At 41.5% G+C, this 20,422-nt stretch overlaps 2 protein-coding genes across 5 annotated transcripts; both read right to left on the minus strand.

Moving 5' to 3' along the window:
* Positions 1-641: 641 nt before the first annotated feature.
* LOC148801920 (uncharacterized) lies at positions 642-7,151 on the minus strand. The gene is made up of 2 exons (XM_088899172.1): positions 6,394-7,151; positions 642-3,931 (listed from the first exon to the last, which is right to left on the minus strand). The coding sequence occupies exon 2, from the start codon at positions 2,593-2,595 to the stop codon at positions 955-957; it is 1,641 nt and encodes a 546-aa protein (XP_088755298.1). The 5' UTR covers positions 2,596-3,931; positions 6,394-7,151; the 3' UTR covers positions 642-954.
* Positions 7,152-8,708: 1,557 nt separating this feature from the next.
* Positions 8,709-16,407, minus strand: LOC104597318 (putative N-acetyltransferase HLS1-like). Of its 4 annotated transcripts, none has more exons than XM_088899173.1 (3): positions 16,255-16,407; positions 10,076-10,255; positions 8,709-9,908 (listed from the first exon to the last, which is right to left on the minus strand). In XM_088899173.1, exons 1-3 carry the CDS (start codon positions 16,303-16,305, stop codon positions 8,916-8,918), a joined length of 1,224 nt encoding a protein of 407 aa, XP_088755299.1. In that variant the 5' UTR covers positions 16,306-16,407; the 3' UTR covers positions 8,709-8,915. The 4 variants fall into 4 exon arrangements, with proteins under 4 accessions (XP_088755299.1, XP_088755302.1, XP_088755300.1 ...); XM_088899176.1 differs by lacking the exon at positions 16,255-16,407 and adding an exon at positions 10,598-10,839; XM_088899174.1 differs by lacking the exon at positions 16,255-16,407 and adding an exon at positions 10,449-10,581.
* Positions 16,408-20,422: the final 4,015 nt, after the last annotated feature.

Here is a 20,422-nt window from a genome sequence, read left to right on the forward strand (position 1 = left end):
TAGACGACACTGATTGTTGCTACCAAGTTTGGAGCTGAGGGTGATAAAGTAATTTTCGAGGTTTGAGGGCTTCAGGTCCCACCTACTAAGAGTAAAAGGCACTAGAGACCTTGAGAGTATTCTAAAGGATGAGGACTCCGATGATCAAGTTAATCAAAAACTCAGAATAAGCTAAGGTCACTACAAGAGAATAAATGATGGCTCTAATTATATATGCATATTATACCTTTAGTTGTAATGCCCTTTTTATAGTGGGAGTCACCCAAGAGATAAATAATGAAGGACGAATAACCGTGCTATAGATTGCAATTATGTAAGGGGAATTAGAAAGGCATTGACCAACCACAATCCCTTTATCAACGACCTAGGACTGGGAGTAAATGTGTTAGGATCATGCATTTGCATTAAATGCTCTGCAATCGTTCAGGGCAGGAATTACCCCGTTGCCCTTTGGGGAATTTTCAACCGGCAAAAGTACTCATACCAATGCCACATTGTCACGGGGGTAATCGTTGGGGCCCCGTGCGACACTCGAAATGGGCGAGTAAGCCTACGAAACAAAGCAAACACACACACAAAGGCAACAAGATGGCACACGAATTAGCAAAAGGCTACTTGTATTGCATTAATCAGTGGTAAGCACAAGCACATAATACAGTGTCGAGGGGATCTCGTGCTTAACCTTTACATGCTTATGAGCTCACTCGACTACCTACCTCCCCTCAAAGAGTATGTTAAGCTTTTGGAGGAGTGACAATAGGAAACATCAAAATGATGAAAAAGCATACTAAGTAATTACAATAACGCCATTGGCGGTCCCCCTTACAAAATACAAGCAAAGCCCACCCATGACACACATGTTGACACCATGAAGGCATGCGGTTGGCACTCGGATGGCTCAGTGTAGGTGCTTGATGGCGCGATGAAGGAGTCACCTGTGACATTCTCCCCCACTCAATTCGATCTACGTCCTCGGAGATCGGCTTCGGCTGGTCCCTTAAAGTCACTGTTGCGGAAGGAGGGTTCTTCTGCTGCTCCCCGAACCGGCTGTCGTCCAAGGCCGAGGTGTATATTTTGGTGGCATGGTCGGGTTGGCTCATTCTGTTGGGGTTTCCTATGGCTAAGTCCTTTCCTGGCAGCCTCAAGGTATGTTAGTGACTGGTTCTGTTTGGCTAAGGGGTAGGTTTGGGCCAGGTAAGGGTCAAAATGGTGTCTTGGATTATTAAGGTGTGGATTCCCATGCATTTTTCCCCAAGGGTATCTCACCGGGCTACTACGGGAACTAGTTGTAGGGATGATGTGAATGTGGTCCCTAGATGGCTTGGGTGGCACTCGCTCTCCCCGGTGGTTGTGGTAGTAGATGTGGGCAAGGTTTGACACGGCCTTGGGTCTTCTTCTGTTGGGCCCACCAATTGCGGGCACTTGCGGCTTCTGCTGCAAAGTCGACTTCTGCTGATGTGGTTGGCGCTGAAGCTGATGCTGCTGCTGGTGTTGACTTGGGTGCTGGCATTGGTGTTGGCGCTGAAAATGGAACTGTCTTGGGGGTGACTTCTTCCTGGTGACGACTTCCCAACCAGTTCCAGTGTCGATGAGAGGTACTTGACAGGGGTTCTTCCTTGTTGATGCAGAGCTGTCTTCATGATTGATAGTTTCTTGGTACAACTGCAAGGCTGAAAGCTGCTTCCCAAGTATCTGCAAGGTCGATGAGACAGGAACCATGCAAGGGGAGTGTTCGTCCAGAATAAGCAAACTGTTGATGTGTGGCATAAGTGCTGCTTCCGCCTGCTTGAGGAACTCCACTCCAAGAACCACCTGAAAATCATCCAAGGGAACCACAGATAGATTGATGGGTCCTTTCCATGGTCCAACTCGGAGTTCTACTCCATGGGTCGTGCCCTCTACTGCTTTGGCCCCGGAGTTGACAGCCTTGACCCACCCAGTTTGTTTGGTGGTGGTCAAGCCGAGTCGCTTTGCCTCCGCAAGCGAAATGAAGTTATGGGTGGCCCCAATGTCCACCAAGGCTTGGGTCGGCCTCCCGCCGAGGGTGATGTCTACATAACTCAGCCCCTTGTGGGCTTTGGTGGGCCGCTTTGATGTGGCCTCTTTCTTGACCATGACATTGATGAGTTGGAGGGCGCCTACTCTGGGCGCCGCTGTGGGTTTCTCCTCATCACTCTCTTCACTATCGCTGAGTTTGGCGATGAGGGCAGTTATTTTCTTTCGGGTTGGACAGTCACTTGTCCAATGCTTCCCGTTGCAAAGGTAACACGGCGTAGGAGGAGGTTTCCTAGTGGATTGGTGGCCCTGGTAGCTTGGGCCTCCTTGTGGCTTCTTCCCTTGTTGGTAAGTGTAAGGATTGTTCGCGGGCACTGGCTTCTCCTTTGTAGGGGTTGATTGTGGATCTCCCCCACTCAAACTCATGGTACCTGGGCTGGATGGTCTTTGCACATCTTCCTTAGGTGTTCTCAGATCAACAAGTTGTTCAGCTATGGCCATGGCAGTGGCGAGGTCCTCAACCCCACGTCGCTGGAGTTCGAGTTCGGCCCATGGCCTGAGACCGTCCATAAAATTGAACAGAAGATACTTGTCTGACATGTCAGTGATCTCCAACGTCAAGGCCGAAACTCCTTGACATAGTCATGTAGTGATTCTTGGTGTCTGAGATTCTTCATTCTTCGGCGCGCCAAGTACTCCACATTTTCTGGGTAGAACTGTCGCTTGATCTCACGCTTGAATCCAACCCAAGTGTCGATGGTACGGGTTCCACGTTCAATGTCTTGGCAACACCTACGCCACCATAACATTGCGATATCAGTCAAATACATAGCAGCTGTACGTACCTGAGTTTGGTTGTCAATGATGCCAATGGCAGAGAAATATTGCTCCAATTGCCACAAGAAGTTGTCGAGCTCCCTAGCATCCCGGGCACCCGAATAGGGTGTTGGCTCTCGGATCTTGATGTTCATGGAAGCTAGGGTGGAGGGAGTGCTTGGTGTGTTGGCCACTGCCCTCTTTAGGAGAGTCATCTCATCTCTCATCTCATCCAATTGCGCTTGGAATCCGTCTAGCAAGCCCTGCAGGTTGTTTTGGGAAGGCCCAGCTCCCGAATTCTGCATGGTGGTGTGCATGTCTCTGAGGGCGCCATTGAAACGTCCTTCTAGTTCCACCACTGCATTCTCAACCGTCTCTAGGTTGAGGTGGAGTTCATCAACCCGATCTCGGGTGTCTCCCACTGTCACCTCGCAACGTAGGAGGCGCATGTCCACGGTAGCTAGTTGGTCGACTGATTTGTCGTGCTTGCTAGCTTTGGTTGTACGCCCCTTTGGGGCTTGTGTCTTGGTAGGTTCGTCAAGTGGAGCTTCGTCAGTGTCGTGGGCTTCAATCCGCCCATGTGGTGTGTCATCGGAAATGCCCCGATTGTTCTTCATTGGGTTGATGTAGGGACGAAGACGGTCCAGAGTACTCGTAGGAGCACCTGCTCTGATACCAACTGTCACGGGGGTAATCGTTGGGGCCCCGTGCGGCACTCGAAATGGGCGAGTAAGCCTACGAAACAAAGCAAACACACACACAAAGGCAACAAGATGGCACACGAATTAGCAAAAGGCTACTTGTATTGCATTAATCAGTGGTAAGCACAAGCACACAGTACAGTGTCGAGGGGATCTCGTGCTTAACCTTTACACGCTTATGAGCTCACTCGACTACCTACCTCCCCTCAAAGAGTACGTTAAGCTTTTGGGGGAGTGACAATAGGAAACATCAAAATGATGAAAAAGCATACTAAGTAATTACAATAACGCCATTGGCGGTCCCCCTTACAAAATACAAGCAAAGCCCACCCATGACACACATGTTGACACCATGAAGGCATGCGGTTGGCACTCGGATGGCTCAGTGTAGGTGCTTGATAGCGCGACGAAGGAGTCACCTGTGACAACATGTCAGGGTTTGATAAATCGACTAAATACCTACATGACTTACTATGGCTGTCATGAGATGAGTTGTCAGAGAGTAAACCCAGATGCATATTCTTTCTTGATCTGAAAATTTTCAGATCTTCATCTCCAAAATAAAGCGACCCACCCATAACTTCCTCCTCTAGAGGGATTGGAATCGGAATTGAAATATGGCGAAGGGTCTGCTATCTAGTTGGGCCTTTTAAGTTGCGTTTGGACCAGGGTGGAATTTAGAATTAATTAGGGACTGAATTCTTTGCCTCCCTAGACTCCATCGTTTGGCTGCTTTTATGCAGCAGAATTAAGTATGAGAAATGCAGGGTTTAAACATTCTAAATTTGGGGGTTTTAGTGAAATAGAAATTTCACGGAGGGGATGATCACATTTTAATAATTCAAATTCACTTCTGTAAAAGCAAAGCAAAAAAAATGGCAGTCCAAAAGGGCCAGAAATGGCCCACTGGCAACTCTTGTTTCGAGCCGAATTGAACGTCCCCTTTCCTTTCTGAATTCTCAATCAAGGATCCCAAAACAATTTCTACATGTAGATTAACAAATCATCATATGAAACCCTCCAAAAGAAACTATGACTCTAATCTATACCCATGTCAAAGAAGATTACCAAGGATGATAATATTTGTTTTAATTGCTCATGATTTCCCAACTATGTCTGATTGATTGTCGGGCAAAGTCTCATGTTTCTCCTTATATTGATTCTTTTTTTTTTCTTTTTTCTCTATTATCTTCCATTCTTCATTCTAATTAATCATCCTTCAAATATCTTTTTCCGATTTGATTTTACTTCTTAAGAAGAATTGGCCTAATGTGTGTTTTTTTTTTTTATGATAAGATTTTTCAATAGTACGGATAGATTTACCATAAGCGAGATTGATTCATTTTTTAGACTCATTAACTCACCTCCTAGTCGAATTGAATAAAACAAAATTTTAAAAACCAAACCTGAAAAAATGAAAACTGAACTGAAACGAATCATAGAAAAACCGAAATAGTCAAAGTCGAAAATTTTTGTTTTATTTTTTAATTACAATCGAAATAGTCGAAGTTCGGTTAATTTGATTTTTCAATCAACTGGATTTCTAATTCTAAAAACAGACACCAAAGGCAAAATATTCAAAAATCAAATTAACTGAACCGCATTAACCAAAACCCGAAAGACCAAACCGAAAAACCGAAACCAAAACTTTCGATTCGGTTTTTCAATTTTAACCAAATAATTCTTACCCCTGAAATCTTCTACTTTCTAACTTATTTCCTTCCTTTGTTGTTCTTCCTCCACCATCCAAATAGTAGTCACATCATCCCAGCATCTCCTCCTAACATTAGATTGTGCGGCCACCATTCTCTCTACGAATTCCTTTCCTGCTCTAACACACTTAAACTGATTCATCTAATGTTTCTTGATTCTTCAAGTAAGAAGATCCTGTAATGCAGTATGAGCATCAATTCTTCTAATGGGAATTCATTTCCAAAACATTTCTTAAACATAGATCACAACATCATCTTTCTTTCTTAAGTCCCTCTTCCTTTTGAAATTCCTTTCAATCATTAATTTTGGTAGAGGCATTTTGTCGAACACTATCTTCTTCTTCATTTTATATCATCATCGATCACTACCTCCTTAAATGATGGCTGAATAGGATCTTGCATTGATCAATTTCCATCAAAATAGGATCATCACCATCTCTTATCCCAGGATTTGACTGTTCTTCCTTCTCATCCCTAAAGGACAGCTGAATAGGATGTTGCATGAATTGATCTTATGATTTAATTGTTCTTCCTTCTCAAGATGTAATTGTTCATTTTTTCTGGCCCAGTTTTATTTTATTGGACCATTATCCTTTTTAAGCGTCTACTATATCCTTTAATTTGTTCCTTTGAACTACTATGATAATCTTTTGTTTTCAAACTTTGTCTGCACTCCTATTCTTCACAACATTGTTTGTAACAACAACGGGTGTAGTATTTTGGTGAATTTTCAAAGACAGTATTTTGCCGAAACCCATCTTTACATGTAAGTCGTCAACATTCGTGTTAGTTTCAAAGTTGCTGGATCAATGCATAGGACCCTACCACATATACATACGTAGCTACGCAATAATCAATCTCAAGAAGCTTTCATCATAAAAATTTAGAGGGAGTTTCGATAGAGTAATTTAAATAGCTAGGCATAAGAGATAAATCAAAACCCTTGTCAAAAGAGAGTATGGAAAAATGAAGAAAATCGTTGATTTTTATGGTCTTTCTCAACCAAACCTTTAGAAACGAACTGGGCTTTGCTTTCAAATTTGTTCAAGATATGATGAGAATCAAATGGAGTAGTGATGATAATACCATGTTTGTTCCAGTTGGAAGGGTGTGATACAGAAAATCCTTGCTTAATTTTAGGGACCAGAGACAGACATGAGAGCACTTACCCACCGGAGCAAGTCTGAAGGGATAATAGCACAGAATGTTTAGTCTCCTCCTCCTAAAAAAAGAAAAATATCACAGCTTCACCACCGCTCAATAATGGTTTCTTTTCTTCAATCCTTACATGATCAAAATTCAGCAACATAAATACTTGCACCAGATCTGCAAAAGTAGATTTGGGATCAACAGAGATATCCGACGATGGTATACCAATAATGGCTTATGGCTGGCTCCCCCATCGGCCATCTCTCTAAAGATTCCGTATGTTTCATTAATGATTTTTCTTTTTAATTTTTTCATTTTCCCATTCCAGAATCCAGATTATATTTGAGCACTAAACTGCATAATAATTAAGCTGTATCATATTTAACTATAATTATATTACTAGAGAAGTATAAACTGGTGTCCATCATCATTTAATTTATGGGCCATATGTTTTGGTATATGGCTCCAAACTGTAGAACCAATAATGCAGCAAAAACAGGAAACTTTTGATCATTAATGGCTTTTATTTTTTTTCCTAATAGCGGGTAGAAAATTGATGATTGAGAGACAAGGTCTCCAGGCATATCAACTCAAGGGCTTAGACGCCTAGTGTGTTGAGAGTGAAAGCTGAGTTGAGTTGCCGACAGTCATTAGCACAAAGATTACGAAAGGGTCCAAGATCGAATCAATCGGTTTTTGGAGTTGGGTTCGGTCGTTGGCATATGTTCTCAAAAGTCACATCCATGGATAGGATCCCTTGCCTTGCACACATGTTCTGTTGCCTCCTTTCCCTTTTATATCAGCATAAAACCAAAATTAAAGGTTCCCTTAAATGGTAACTCTATGGAATTTGTTTTAATCTATCTCCATCCAATATTATTAATTAAATCATTTAGCAGAGACACAACTCACAAGGCAGAAACAAGTGTACTGGCCTGGTGGCCTCAGACCTCACATCGTTTCTATTATCAGCTTTTTAACATAGACATACATGGCTTAAGGCTTAAGCCCTGCAGCAATTAGAGATTTGAATTTGGACGAGTGGTCTGAGTTTGATCCATGCCGTGCCCCACACGGCCACACCACACAAACTTATTTAATTTTTGATAAGACGACAAAGGCTGGTCTCTCTAAGTATTGGAATTCATGAGCTGATGGAGTTGATGGGTTTGGGTTGTTTTTTTTTCTTCTTTTGTGGGGGTGGGCAATATGGATTTATCAGTCATCACCATTGCATGCCATCATCAGGGTGGTGGTGGTGGTGGTCGTCGTCCTGGTTGCCATCGGTCGTCGTCATTGTCATCTTACTAAATGCTAATCATCGTTACAATCAGTTTCCCGGTTTGTAGAGGTTGCTTCACAATGTTCACATGCATGCATATCGAAATACACTCGATCAAATAAAGGCAATAAATAGTTAGCTAGCTGGGTTCCTTGTTTCACGGATAGGGAAGGCTACGGACTCTGACTCCTGCCCAGTTTATCCATATATGGTCTTGACTACGACTTTCCACTTGTAATTGCAACCACCAATTCACCCGATTATCGGTGAGTGAATTACATTCCACGTGCATGCTCGACTCTGTCTGCGGATTGAGGTTGACACAGCCCCCTCCCCCGGTTAAAGTAATGACCAATGGGCATTGGGCAGTGCCGCCGGAACGGGATCTACTCTTCACACATGAGGCGGACGCCTCACAGGCACATCCATCGTGCATTGGGAACATCTCCCGTAATGTTCGTGTGAGGAGCACATCTGGTCTCAGTGCCGCCCGCAACGGTAATGCAAGATAACCGGGAATGACTTATTACTACTGACTGGGATGGGGCATGGGGGGATATGGGGGTGGGGATTGATTGAGTGAGTGAGTGAGTGATTAGTAGTCTAGTACTGACTGAGTAGTGAGTACTGATCAATAGTGACTAGTGAGACGGAGAGAGAGAGTGGCAACGGATCATCGATGTATGATGATCGAATCCCCCCGTCGATAAAGCAGACGAGACGACGAGCCAGTCGCCAGGCCCAGGCGGAGGAGGTACTCAGTTACTCAACTACTCAGTATGTATTCTTCTCACTGAAGAAGGGGGGACCCCTAGGGGCTAGCTATTTCCCTTGTCTCTCGCGCGCTATACGCTTCCCTTGTAAATCGCATCCCATCTCTTCTCTTTGCAGTTTGCACTGCAAAGTTACACTGCCAGTCAGACTTGGCAGGCTGCGAGGGGTAGGTCCTTTCGGACTTTGTACTGTAGCGGGGACACACCAGAGATGGACCACCACTCCCAGACGCCTGACTGGTTCATGTCACGAGACTACGAGAGAGAGAGAGAGAATACAACAGAGAAAAGCCACTGAGGGCGGACTAATTAAGGAAATCTCTAGAGATTCTATGTCGTGGAATTGAAAGGAACAAGAGCAAGGCACCATAAGGAGGGTCTGGGATGGAGATGGACTGCAGGCATACAGATTTTACATCTGAGTGGGGGGTTGGGTTGTAGTAGTTGCAGGGCCCCTTTGCCCTTTGGATTCAATAATCATCAAAAATCAAACTTCTCTAGGGTCGACGAAGACTACTCCTCTTGTAGTTGTGGTTGGGGTTTTTGTCCATCCCATTACAGTATGTTGATCTTCCTTTCTCAACGCTTTTATGCACCACAAGTCTTCAGGACAGGACAATAATTTCCAATGTGGGATTTCTTCAAGTCTCACTGCGTCGCAACCCCCTACCTCCGTTACGATTACTTTACAATCCTTACATTCAGTAGCCATGTTATGTACAAACCGGCATAGTGCACGAACCAACTCGCCGGACCTCCGACCCTCTCCATGCATGCCATACATGAAATAGAAGCCAAAGGGGTGGAAGACATCCGGCAGGGCCGGTATCCTCAGGCAGGGGAAGATTCGATCCATCATTCTCGAGCTCTTCGAATAGATATGGCAAGAAAGAGGTGCTTTGCCTACCCTTAGCTTGAATATGCCTCCGCTGTTCCATACACTGACCATGGCCCAGCTAGAAGGGACAAGCCCAGCTGATCTCAACTCATCCCACGACTCGCCTCGCGGGTAAGCGACCCACGTACCCAAGCTCAGTTTGTTCCTCAGGATTCGGTCTATGTCATGAGGAAAGAACTCGGTGGAGCCCATAAATCTTCTGTACAGGTACTCAGCTTCTTCTACCTTAAGCTTCACAACCTTTACCTCCCGTGAGATACGCATTGCGTGGTACTGCACTGGGTTAACGAGTATCGAAGGAGTTCTGAATTTGACAAACCCAAGCTTCTCGGTGAAGAGTTTCACCGAGGCTTCATTATCCTTCTCGGTGGCCATGTAGGCGAAGTCGACGTGATTAGCAATGAACCATTCTTCCAGTCGTCGCACCAGGCTCAAACCAATGCCCTTTCGTCTGTGATGAGGCGAAACTCTGAGGCCCAAGATATAACCCACCACGGCTCGATTCCTGGTTGGGGTAGAGAAGGTTACCAACTTTATTGAACCTTGAATGACACCAACCAATTCGTTATTCAACTCGGCCACCTATAACATATTTTAAGTAAGATTACGATTAGAAGTGAATTGTAATTTTTATTTATTACTAATTCCTTCATTCCTTGAGAGAGAGAGAGAGAGAGAGAGAGAGAGGGTGAATTGAAACAAGATATAGATCACAATTAATGGAAAGGAATAGAATGAATAGGTGGTACCAGCATTTTGTAGAGAGGACTGTTTCGGATTCTACAGATGGGGTCGCCCATCGTGTCCGTGAAGAGAAGAACGCTCTGTGCTGGCCCTACCTCGCATCTTCGCTCCAGATCCTCCACCCGACCTCGATCAATTCGACTGTTGTAGCTCCTTATCTTAACCTTCTCTTCAAATGCCATAATCTAAAACACCAACAGACACACACTAAGCTCTTCTCTATTCCACCAGTAGTAGGGACTTGAGATTAATGAACATTCAGTTGTCAAAATTGAATTCAACAGAAACGAGAAAACAAAGGGAGAGAGATAGAGATAGATAGATAGAGAGAGAGAGAGAGAGAGAGAGAGAGAGAGAGAGAGAGAAAACGATCATTACCACTACCACTAGTAGTACTTACTGGCTATTAACACTAGATACTAATGGGGGGGGGATTGGGTGGAGTTGTGAAAATCCATTATTCCATTAGATGGTTAATGAATGGATGTAATAAGGAGAGAAATTAAAGCAAGTAAAGCTATTTATACCTATGGCAGTGGAGATGAGTGGAGAGGATAGGATGTTAGGTTGTGGCCCTTGTGGGAATGTTTCTTCTCTCCTTCTCTGCCATGTCATCATTCATTAACCATTCAACCTTAGACTTGGACAACTATAATAAATTGTATTATCATTATGAAGAGGAGAGGAGGGAAAGACAAAAGGGGATTAATAATAGAATAGATTTTTGTCTCTACCTATTTGCCACTGCTTATGCTTAGGTAGCCCATCCATGTTAGGATAACCTCAGGCTCACGCCAGGATGCACGCCTAAGAAACTTGTTCTGCCCCATACCTCCAACCCATTAATTGGCTTATTACTTAACTGAAATTTTATCATCCTTTTTTTTTTTTGTAATTTAAAGCTTCTTTCGAAACCCAACATGTTCCATCAATACCGTACAATTAGTGGACCATCACATGGACATCTAACTAAAATCCCCCATACAACCCGTTAAATAAACAGTTTAGATTAAGTCCGCACGCTACGCTGTATAAGTGTAGGTTGCCTGGCACCAACATACAACTTTGGTGTTAAGTTAATGACATGGGGTTTAATTCAATTTGTCTTATGAACTTTTGTTTGTTTAATTTATATTATTTTAGAGAGAGAGAGAGACGTCGCTCTCTTCACACATTGATATTTTTATTTGTACCCATTTATCTATTCGCATCTTATAGGCTGTAGCCTTGCGTGGTCCTCCCTAAAGACACTTAGATTCGATAGTGAAAGTGAGACCCCACTATGACCGTGTCTCGCTTTCAAACAACTAATGAATGGAAAACACAAGCACATATTATAAGGGGGAATCAACAAATATAACACAATGTTAAAAAGCCCTAATTGCATCCAATATAAACGTATACACACACACACCCATTCAATTACACATACGGATACATGTCTGTTCTTAGGAAATGGCTCCATTAATATTGACCCTAATTATATTTGTGGCTAGTTAGGGATGGGTAACTCTTGGCCTAACCCTAAGTCCCGCCCCATGATTATGTTGATTAAAAGAGTGGGCTGGGCTGATGTGAGGACATAAAGTGGGACCACATAAAATGTAATTATTGAGCTAGAAACAACCAATGAAGTTGAAACACTCCAAAGACCAAACCTATCCAATATTACCTAAAGTTCTGGTGGAATGGCAATACAAGAAAAGAATTGTATCCATCATAACTACCCATACCAGCCAGCAATCAAGATGGTCATTCGGCATCCCTCCATGATCATCCACCACGTACACCTAAATTACTCTCTCTACCCCCGGTTTTCTTATAATTAAACTGGAACCATTTGGGTTTGGGGTTTTAACGGAGAGATTTAGTAGGGTTATTTCCCCAAATATGAAAAGAAATATAGAGGGTCCAAATCCAATGCACATATGGACCTATAACCCTAATAAGTGTGTAAAGCCAAAATGTTGTGTGTCAATAATACTCAATCTCGCACCCAACAAAGTACAAAAAGTTGCAGTTATTATGTCAAAAATATAACATGGGCCGTCCTCCAAAGTCTTAAGGATCGAGGAGTACTGAGTCATCACTTGCAATTACCAAGTACCCTATTAATGTCTATGGCAAGCTTTTACTTTGTTTAAGTACCCTCTTCCCTACTACTTATGTGGTTATTTTAGTTTAAAGAAGAAGGGAACGGCCAGGCGTAAAAGTAGGCAAATTAAGCAAGTGAGATGTACATATGTGGGAAGCTTTTATCTCCTATTTTACAACACACAGGCACACGTGTGGTTGAACCATGCTCGCCCAAAGGCACTAAAGATGACGGGCGGACGGGGGGTGGGGGCATTGGCCCATTCCTACCAATGCCAAAAGAAAGGCATGTTCACACGTGTGGGCCCCTCAAAAAGCTTTTCATCATTCGGCCCCTTCACAAGTGCTCCCCTCCAGCAATGTGTACCACCTGTCTCCTCCCTGTTTTTCTATCTTGGCATGCATTATCATGTCTATATGAGCTTTTTGATGATCCCCCCTTCCCTTCCCTGGGCTTTATAAATTATAATGCGTCTATGACTAGCGGGACGGGGCCCGTTTAAATAAATAAATTAAAGGACGACTAGGTCCATCCCGGTCCTTTTACGCTTGGTGTGAAAACAAGATCTTTTCTTTTTTTTGGCTTGGAATTAATTGTATGGAGCTTCTGGATTGGGCCATCATGGTTCCAACTTCCAAAGTCCATCTTGGAAAAATATCGAGTAGGTGGGCCCGTGGCCCGACGTTGGGTGGGCGCCTGGGCGGAGGATATCCTATCCAATTCTAATATCACCCAATTATCAATCCCACAAACAATGCTATTCACTTTGGCTACCCCACCGTCACCGTCAGCATACACGGGCGTTACACTTACAGTCCCGTTCGTACTTCTTAGTATGGTTCCAATAGGAGATGATGCCCTTGGTCAAAAAAGCTCTACTCATTTGTTTTCTGCAAGGACCCATTAATATCATCGATGTTTCTAAAGTTCTGATTTCTCCTTCATTTTGGCCTTAAGATGATCTAAAGTCACAACACAAGGTCCTACTCCAAACAGCCATTGCGGCCATACATCGAGAATATCTTGCCATGCCATAAAGGACAATATTCTGGATCTGCTACTTGTAATTTTTCCCACATTTATATCCAAAGAATACTACCACCGTGTATTTGAAGCATTTCCCCGTGAATGATAAAGGAGATATTCCCAATGGCAGATGGGACCAGATCCGAACTCATTTGGGTAGGGCCAATCAAATTAACTAAAGGTTCCAATTCAATGTCTTGTCTTTTGTCCAGCTTCTTTGACAGATGGTAATATAATAATCAAATTCGCACACTTTAATAGAACACTCAGGAGTCAGGATCTGCTACCCACACTCTGTTTTATCCATAGAACAACGCCGCTGTGTATTTAGATCATCACCCCATGAATGATACGAGAGAGATTCTCAATTCACAGCAGTAATATGTGCTGTAGGTAAAAGATGTGAGAACAGATTGTGGGTATCTGATCATAGAGAGTATGTCATATATACGTTGATATGAAGCGCAGGAAAGTATAAGAAAAATGCAAGAAATCTAAATTGAATGTAGGCCGGGGATTGAACCAAGACAACGCAAGGGACAAGAGAAGACATAGTTGGTGTTTCAACCTGCAATATTATCAGTTGAAAGTTGAAACACAAGCATCACTGTTTGTATTTAACCCTGTTTGGTGAGAAATTTGTATTTATTGTTCATGTGAACATCACATCAATTTTACATCAATCAATCGGAGCTTAAATTGTTTGGAGAAGTACGGATACAGAATTCTGAATTCCAGCTCCCCCTACAACTAGCCCTTTCTGGAGAATGAAACATCTAATTAACTCAACTGATGTTTCTTGAAAGTTGAAACACACCCTGATAGGGATTTTTATGCAATGACTCTTTTTAACTCAAAAACAGACTCCAACCGATGCCGATCGAATAGAAAGATTTAAAAAAAAAAAACTCAAAAGGCGGTGACTCACGTTCATACTTTAAAAACAGCAAAGGTACCAAACGGCCCTAACAAGGGAGAAGCTAGGTATAAGTGCAAGCGTTGGACGAGTTTTCCTATCTGGCGATTCTGCATACAGTATGTCCCAACTCCCAACTACTTTCATTTCATTTCAATTCATATATTGATCCGGTTGGCCGGAGACCATCGGTATAGTCGGACCATCCTGATCCGAATCTATAGGACAGGGTACAGTAAACCAAGGGCGACATTTTGAATCGAATCAGAATCAGTCAATCAGAGGCAGTGTGGGTCAACCGTCAACGTGTGTCGGTGTGAAACGGAAGCCTCAATCCGAGTCCAACTTTTCTATTCACCATTCAGCACGATTGTATAATCATAATTGTATTCACTAGCTATTCGGTGTGGGGAGATGACACTTGACAGGCGTTCCATGTAAAAAGCTTTCGGATTTTTGATCACTTTGTGTTTTGGTCCTACGTTTGTACGAGTGTTTCCTCATACCCGCCAATGAGTTGGTCACACATCAAATATGGGTGCAGTCCACGTCAGTTTAACGAAGCAAGGATACACAGACAAACGGACACCAACTCTAATCTAAATTCAAATTTATTTTGCACTTTGGATTCCAGCTTCCAGGTATAGTACTAAAGCTTCCACACCGCTACGTGTATACACTAAAGGGGGTCCCTTCTTATTATTTCTTACTTACCTTCTCAGAGTCGGACGACGATTATGGCTTAATACATCTTCTCCAGTGAAAAACAGGATCAAACACAGAAGAGAACCGATAATGAGATCAAGGTACTAAATTGCAGCCTCTACATGATTGCTGATTCTGGGTCGTTTTTTAATCTCTGTTTGTACAACTCCAAATTAAGTCAAAGTAATGGGTTTTCATCTTGTTTTAATTTCTGTACCTTGTGTTGGTTTTCTGTGATTTGGGGTTTGATTAGTTTCTGCAAGTGATGAAGTTGCAGCTTCTATTCCAACTTTGATGCTTGACAACTGTTAAGTTGCCTTCTTACTATGTAAGCGCGCTGTCCTTTGATGTGGAATCATTTTATTGGTGGATATGAATGAGTACAGACTACAAGCGTAGAAGTAGTGGGAAAATGTCCTAGCTATCTAGAAGTTGTATCTATATTGTCTGTATCAGTAATGTTAGTAAATGAATGCTTGTAACCTATAATCTGTTACTAATGCATTCACTGGGATAGTTTGGAAAGGAAAAAAAAAAAAAAAGACTATAAAAGCTTCAGAAATAACTAGCAAATCAGAAAGTGCTCATGCCTCAATGAGAAAGCGTAGTACTGTTGTCTCTTGGATGGGCAGGATCCAATCAATGATCAGGAGCAAAGCTGAAAGAACTCAATGATTCAAAATTTTGAGTTTGCAGTGAGACTGCCTCATCATAAGAACTTTGTATGAAAGTGTTCTGTTCTGTCAAACCAATCACACGCTAGCAGCTAGTTCATCATCACCATTAATTAGTAAAGCGATCCCTTCCCACCTAAAATACTGCTCAATTAAAGTGATATCCGATGAAAGTCCGTCCGTTGTGGTCGTCACTACTCACTTGCTGCTCTAAAAATCAATGAGCTAAACGCTAAATCAGTTGCGTGCTGAGTACTAAGATGTAAGATTATCGGGGGTGAAAGAATGCATTAATGAGCTTTATCCGTTTAATTAAGCAAGCACTCTCACCTGATCATCAATCACTCTTGGTGGGCAAGATATTTTTGTTTCTTTTTTTTTTTTTTCCTTGTTCCACTTATAACTGACCAAGATTTTTAGGTTGATATAGGACAACGCTTTCATGATATTTAGAGCTGAAAGGGTTGACACGTGGCAGTTAGGCAAAAGGTTAATTGTCACAGATGTAAAGATGAGGACAATCTCATTGCCAAGTGGCAACTGGTGTTTCTTAGCTTTGAGGTAGCTAGCTAGCAAGAAAACTATAGGAGGCACTGGTTAGGAGAAGAAGAAGGAAGAGACGACTGGAGAAACAGCACCACCACCTCATTTAATTACCAAACTAGTTATAAGTTGGAAAAAGAAATCGCCTGGGCAACGAGACTAGCTAAAATTAATGAAAGAATTAGAAGCAAATAAGGATCGAAAAGAGGAGGAAGTAGTACTTACAGGAACAGTTGTTTTCCTTGGACAAAAACGAGGCTCCCTCGCAACTGGCATAGCCAGCCACCGATGACTTACGGCACTATGACTGTGTGCGGTGTCCCAGGCCCAGCTGAGATAATAGGTCGCCAAAGGACCACGAAAGGGGGGGGGGGGGGGGGGTTGATACTTGCTACACTGCTAGAGATCTTCCTCCAGTATATATCTGATGAACGGTACAGCTCCGATCGAGCTCAGGTGGACTCAATTTAACCCTCTACGCCTTGCATTAGGCCATGTCTATACGTACCCACTTGCAACAAACCCAACACTCCCGAATCCCCCACCCTATCTTCCTTTGCTATCTGCACCCTCTTAACGTTATCTAGATTCTTTGCACCAGTACTACCACAACTATTCTAGTAATATATATATATATATATATATTGGGTAAACTCACATACCAGCAGTCTAATTAAAATGGTGGTATAAATTACATTAATCCTCTACTAGCTATGAACACAGACCAACTTGGTTTGAATGATTGATTTCCCATCATTTCTCTCTGTAGAGCTAGCACCCCCGGCCCAAAAAGATCAAGTGGTTGGGGAGTTCAGTTAATCCAATTGAACTTTCTCTTAGTCCTTCTCAAACTTTAAGGTGGGGCCTTAGAAATTGGATACATGGGATGTTCCTCGCTTAAAAGTTAAAAAAGCATGCATGCAGTGCAATCCTCTGCATTATAGAATTTGCATTAATAATGTGGTGGGGCATTAATTGGTAATTGCCCATTGGGGACTACGGACTACTCTAACAGACAATTATTTGAGGCCATTTTGGCCATTTCATACCTCATGGAGGGAAAATGGGATTTCTTTTTTCCTCCCTTTTTCTTTTTGCTTTGGCATATGCTGCCACGAGGGTACGGATGCAAAGAACCTAGATGATGCAGAGGTATATATATAAGCCAAAATGTATGAACTGATCATGGGTTAGCAAGTTTCAGAGTCATAATGCAATTGCAACTAGACTAGAACATGATCGATCAAATGGCATGGGGTCAGTGTGTGTGAAACACTACTTCATCCTCTTCTAACTAATTCTATTCCAATCCTGTTATAGCAAGAGTAAGACATTCCCTCATCAAGCCTACAATAATAATAAGTTACTACAGGCAGTTATGGGCAATGAAAAGCTAGGCTAGGCTAGCTAATTAGACACATGCCACAGCAAGCAAGCAACCAATCACAAGGGAATGTGAATCAAAAGTACATGTGAATGATTTTATATATGTATATATTCTCTGCCTTGCCCGACAATTTGCACCTACAACACATTATACAGCATGGCCCGGAAAAAGAATGGCCGGGGTTCCACTAATTCCACTTCCCAGCCACAGACAATTAATGATTAAACCCTGAATGTATGCACTCATCATGTAATAACACACACACACAGACACATATATATTTGAATAATTTGGTTTAATTGCACAAGAATTTCATCTGTTCATTGTGATCTGCAGGTTCCCAGCTAGCTAGGGCTAGCTGTTAATTAAATAAATTAAAGCTCCTATATATCTAATTAAGTTCCATCAACTTTAATTTGATATGCATGTAGTAAGTAGTGATTAAAACAAAAACTACTTATTAGTAAATTAAATCATGCATGCATCATTTGATAGAAATGAAAAGAAGCCGGCCCTTAACCTTTATGATGATTGGGGCCGGGAACATTTATTATAGAGATGCATATATGGTAGCTATGGAATGGATATGTAGTTATGTATGTATGTACCTTCATAGGGTTCCTTGTTTTTTTTCATATATTGAGTGAACCGTATCAGAGTTAGGATTTTCCTCATCAATTTCAAAAACTGCCAGCTCTGACTCAAAAACAGCAGGCTGCACATATTTGTGGATTGGTTGGAGTTATTTCTTCGATGGGGGGCTGCCAAATCAACTTGTAACTCACTTGACTCTTGTCCAGGTGACTTTGCAAGGAATCGGCAAGTCACAATTCCAACAGATAGGGATGACAATGACACCTAAAACACAACCCCCCAAGATACAGAATAGAACCAGCTCTAACCTTGCACAAAATCCTGTCCTCTATACAAAAAACATTACTCAACTGTTGAAGAGCACAGCCAAAACCTAGTGATGATGATAACCCTCCAACTATGCCAACTAGGCCTTTTGAAGTGGCCAAACTCAACGACTTTGTTAGTTTTGTACTTTTGTGGAGAAGTCATGGCTAGGTTGTACGTGAGCTCCTCAATGCCATGCCGTGCCATATATAAAAAGATTCCACTATTGTAGTTCTTTTAATCTTTCTAGGTTTTGCACCTGGTGTTTGTTGTTATAATTAAGGCTTAGTTTGGAAAAAGTACAAATATTGTAATAGAATGCAAAATCTTATATTTTACATTATTTTATCCCTGAGCACAATTGCGCTGCTCAAGAGTATAGTAGTATTGTAATAGAATGCACCAGCGATAGAGTATAGTAGTATACAATTGCGCTGCTCAAGAGTTACAATTACGTATATATACTCAGGTAATCGCCTCCTGACTTTGATCCCTGAGCACAAATTAACAAAGGTACAATTCAGAATATATAGCAAAAATGTACTCTAATAATGCAGGAAGCAGCAAATAGAACTAGGAGCTACCCATTCAGAACTTCGTCTTTTTGCTACAATATAATCCCAAAATGGCCTATTCGATACATCGATCATGGAAAAGCTTCAACATTTTAACATCTTTAATAACTATCTGCTTAGAGCTTCAATTTATAATTATTTTTCGCTTGGTACCATTTCCTGATCAACGAAAACATAATCTTTAGTCTTATGCCTATGGCATGCAAATACCTCCTCCCTCCCTCCCTCCGTTAGTTTTTCAGATGGGAAACTATTGCAATGCATTAAATTTTTTTTTTTTCCAAAATACCAAATATTTCCTTAACCAACTTTGTCAACAATAACGAGATAGAATTGGGTAGATGAGATGATCGATGCAGGGTTTGAGCATACCATCCCTCCATTCTCCTCTTGTATTAATGTCTTGATTTGTTACGGGAAAACTAACAGAAGGGAGATATTTGCACCTTTTTCTCAAAATGTTGGGTTGTGTTTGGAAACGGTGCAAATGAAGTGTAAATCCCGGTTCAAAGTAAATTTGTACTTTGTTTCACTTTTGCCTGTAGTTGGCAACATTATATTTATGCATTGACAAATGAAAGACCAATGCATATTTACATTGATGATAAGATGTAAAAGTACATCAATAAAAAATAAAAAAAAAGTAAATTTGCATTCAAGTGGGTTTTAATGTTTGCATCCATTATAGCTAAAAGTCTGTTTGATAAGAAGGTAAATTTGTCAGTGCAAAACTAACCCACTTTTACAATTTATATGAACCGTTTTACACTCGGCATATTTGCATTTACACTTATTTGCACCATTTTCAAATGCAGTCTTAAGCTCAATTTGAAAAGAGTACAACTACAATTATGTACAGTCCAAATATATATACAAAACAATACAATGTACAAGGTTTTGCACTCTATACATTTGTATTTATAATCCTTCCAAACTGAGCCTTTGGGGAGGTTTTTGTTAGGGTTAAAACACAGGAGAGGCTTATAGACTTGACAAAAAACCCTAGGGAGATTTTTTACTGCTGAAGTGACTGAACTAAATGATGACTTATTGCTTTGTCTTTTCGTATATAAAATGATTAAAAAATACATTCGAGAATGTATAGTAAATAGTAATGAACCCTGCAGTAAGTTTTTGCCATCAAGAAGTTTAGAACATCCTTAATAAATTAATAACTAAAAGACAAAGCAATAAACCATTTTCCAGCTTCAGCCTCTTCAACTGTTATCAAATGGCCCTTGGCTATATTTTTTTATTTTACAAAAAGTTAAAAATATACTCAAAAAATTTGAGACCCTAAACAAGTCTCCTGGAGAGTTAGCCTACAACAATGGACAAGCATATACTTTGTAAAGTGAAATAGTACCCTTGCACATATTCATGAAGAATTAAGAGCTTCACAAAGCAATATGCATGTCTAGAACATCCTCAAGATCTTTTTGAGAAGCCAAAGATTGGCCACACAAAATGAAGAATAATCTACCAGTGGATTTCTTTTATTTTTTTAAAGATCTTTTCTAGACTTACAATA

The sequence above is a fragment of the Nelumbo nucifera genome, chromosome 2 (genome assembly GCF_055504915.1).
Source record: "Nelumbo nucifera cultivar China Antique chromosome 2, China Antique-T2T, whole genome shotgun sequence".
NCBI classification, from domain to species: domain Eukaryota; kingdom Viridiplantae; phylum Streptophyta; class Magnoliopsida; order Proteales; family Nelumbonaceae; genus Nelumbo; species Nelumbo nucifera.

Excerpts from the sequence above, each read along its gene's own strand:
- LOC148801920 (XM_088899172.1), bottom strand. The coding sequence starts at position 2,595 with ATGTCAGACAAGTATCTTCTGTTCAATTTTATGGACGGTCTCAGGCCA.
- LOC104597318 (XM_088899173.1), bottom strand. The coding sequence starts at position 16,305 with ATGCCAGTTGCGAGGGAGCCTCGTTTTTGTCCAAGGAAAACAACTGTT. Across the intron at positions 10,256-16,254 it reads CAAGGAAAACAACTGTTCCT|ATTATGGCATTTGAAGAGAA; the intron begins GTAAGTACTACT and ends TTGGTGTTTTAG. Across the intron at positions 9,909-10,075 it reads GTCCTCTCTACAAAATGCTG|GTGGCCGAGTTGAATAACGA; the intron begins GTACCACCTATT and ends AATATGTTATAG.